The sequence below is a fragment of the Gymnoscopelus braueri genome, assembly GCF_963280865.1.
Source record: "Gymnoscopelus braueri genome assembly, chromosome: 23".
In the NCBI taxonomy this organism is placed as follows: Eukaryota; Metazoa; Chordata; class Actinopteri; order Myctophiformes; family Myctophidae; genus Gymnoscopelus; species Gymnoscopelus braueri.
In genome coordinates this window covers 9,624,917-9,627,684 of record NC_137625.1, presented here as the reverse complement: position 1 = coordinate 9,627,684, position 2,768 = coordinate 9,624,917, and the positions used below count along the sequence as shown (strand labels likewise).

The 2,768-nt window shown below is 50.5% G+C and overlaps 1 protein-coding gene across 1 annotated transcript; it reads left to right on the top strand.

Annotated features, from left to right (window-relative positions):
- Window positions 1-262: 262 nt before the first annotated feature.
- Window positions 263-1,400, top strand: gpr85 (G protein-coupled receptor 85; the record flags this gene model as incomplete). The annotated part of the gene is given in 2 exon segments (XM_080421259.1): window positions 263-1,180; window positions 1,182-1,400. Coding segments are annotated over 2 exon segments (1,137 nt in total).
- Between the last annotated feature and the right edge of the window lie 1,368 nt (window positions 1,401-2,768).

Below are 2,768 nucleotides of genomic sequence, written 5' to 3'. Positions count from 1 at the left end.
GTTGCCTAGATGTACAGATTGAGCCAGTGTAGTTAAAAATGCTAAGTGGATTTGATATGTGACTGAATCCTGACGAATGGCTAATGTTTTTCAGGGATTTTTTTTTTTAGGCGTGATGAGACAAAGGAACAAAGTATGCCTTAGAAGAGAGGCTGCCTAGATGCCTGGAGACCCCTTCAAAGCACACCGCCAAATGGATCTATCGGCACCCCCACGCCGGATCTAGATCATGATACTTGGCTGACGCTATTCCGCTATCTTTATGATCCCTCCTCCATCTATGGCGAACTACAGCCATGCAGGGGACCACAACACCATCTTGCAGAATGTCTCTCCTCTCGCCACGTTCCTCAAACTGACCTCCCTGGGATTCATCATCGGCGTCGGCGTGGTCGGCAACCTCCTGATCTCCATCCTGCTGGTCAAAGACAAGAGCCTGCACCGCGCGCCCTACTACTTCCTGCTGGACCTGTGCGCCTCCGACATCCTGCGCTCGGCCATCTGCTTCCCGTTTGTCTTCACCTCCGTCAAGAATGGCTCCGCCTGGACGTACGGCTCGCTCACCTGCAAGGTGATCGCCTTCCTGGGCGTGCTCTCCTGTTTCCACACGGCGTTCATGCTGTTCTGCGTGAGCGTCACGCGCTACCTGGCCATCGCGCACCACCGCTTCTACACGAAGCGGCTGACCTTCTGGACGTGCCTGGCCGTCATCTGCATGGTGTGGACGCTGTCGGTGGCCATGGCCTTCCCGCCGGTGCTGGACGTGGGCACGTACTCGTTCATCCGCGAGGAGGACCAGTGCACGTTCCAGCACCGCTCCTTCAGGGCCAACGACTCGCTGGGCTTCATGCTACTGCTGGCGCTCATCCTGCTGGCCACGCAGCTGGTTTACCTCAAGCTCATCTTCTTCGTGCACGACCGGCGGAAGATGAAGCCCGTCCAGTTTGTGCCGGCCGTGAGCCAGAACTGGACCTTCCACGGGCCGGGCGCCAGCGGGCAGGCGGCCGCCAACTGGCTGGCCGGCTTCGGCCGAGGCCCCACCCCGCCCACTTTGCTCGGGATCCGGCAGAATGGCAACGCGGCGGGCCGCAGGCGTCTGCTGGTGCTGGACGAGTTCAAGACAGAGAAGAGGATTAGTAGGATGTTCTACATCATGACGTTTTTCTTCCTGGCGCTGTGGGGGGCCGTACCTGGTGGCCTGCTACTGGCGGGTGTTCGCCCGGGGCCCCGTGGTCCCCGGGGGCTACCTGACAGCGGCCGTGTGGATGAGTTTCGCCCAGGCCGGGGTCAACCCTTTCATTTGCATCTTCTCCAACCGGGAGCTGCGGCGCTGCTTCAGTACCACGCTCCTCTACTGCAGAAAATCCAGGTTACCAAGGGAACCTTACTGCGTTATATGAAGGCTTTTTCTGTCGGTTGATGTTGATTTTTCATTCTCTCTATCTCTATTTTCCCTGATTGATCTTGATCTGGGCTTGATCCCACTGTTCTCTCTCTCTCTCTCTCTCTCTCTCTCTCTCTCTCTCTCTCTCTCTCTCTCTCTCTCTCTCTCTCTCTCTCTCTCTCTCTCTCTCTCTCTCTCTCTCTCTCTCTCTCTCTCTCTCTCTCTCTCTTCTTCATCCTTTCTCCTGCCGCCCCCCACCCTCCACGGCATAGTTTTTTCTTGTTTAGTTTCCGTGGCGGAAGTTGGGACTGTCAATCACGAGGCTGTCGAGGTGGTTGCGTATCAAGCCTTGGAGGTTGGAGGGAATGGAGTACGCAGGAGATCTGGATAAACCCCCCACCCCCCCCACCTCCTCCCTCCTGTGTTTATGTTCTCGTAAACAAATGCCGCGGAAGGCTGCGATGATGCAGAGAGCAAAAAAAGACAGTGAAAAAAAAAATAGATTGTTGACAAAAACAGTGATAACAAAACGACTGAAACCCCCCACCGCCCCCCTCCCCTTGCTTTGGATATTTTCAAGATGCGTGATAAAAAAAATCCTGAAAATATGAAAAGAAAAACGGGAAAACGAATGAACTCGAAACAAAGAATTTGATTACCTCTCAAGGAATCACTTGGAGCTGTTTTACATTTTAAAGAGTTGCACTAAAAAGAAGATGTAAAGATGCTTTTTTTCCGTTTTTGGTCAGCGGGTGCCATTTTGCATCACAAGGACAACTTGTTCATTTTCTTTTTCTTCCTCTCTTCCCCAAATTAAACGATGAATGCTTTAATTTGCAACAGACCTCACAATCGCTGTAATTAAAAAGCAAAAACTTGGTGACTGTTGGAATACACCATCCCAAGAGGATAAAAATGGTGGTTTTAATGTAAGTGATATTTTTTCTTCATTTTCTGGGCGGGGCTTAACAATGAAGGGCGGGTGGGGGGTGGGCATTCCTGATGTGTGATTTTGAAGTCGCAACTTAAAAACTAGACATGATTTCTCGTAGTTTTCTGATCAGTACCATCCCTATAGTGTCTGACATTGTTATTTTCTTATCACTTTTTGCTAAGAAAAAAAAAAGTGGACAAAAAAGATGAAACAATGTTTCGGATTCGAGGAAAAAATAAAAAAAAGGAGGGGAAAAGAAACATTGTTTTGAGAAAGACCCTGTGCTTAAAAAGAAGGGGGAAAAACAGGACAATGACGAAGTAGATCAATGTCTCATCATGTCCATGTACCTGAACACGCTGACTTATTGTTCCAGTTACTGCTGAAGCCACTCCGGGTGTTTTTTGCCTTAATGGTTATGATATTGTCACGTTTCCTCTTGGTTGTTGG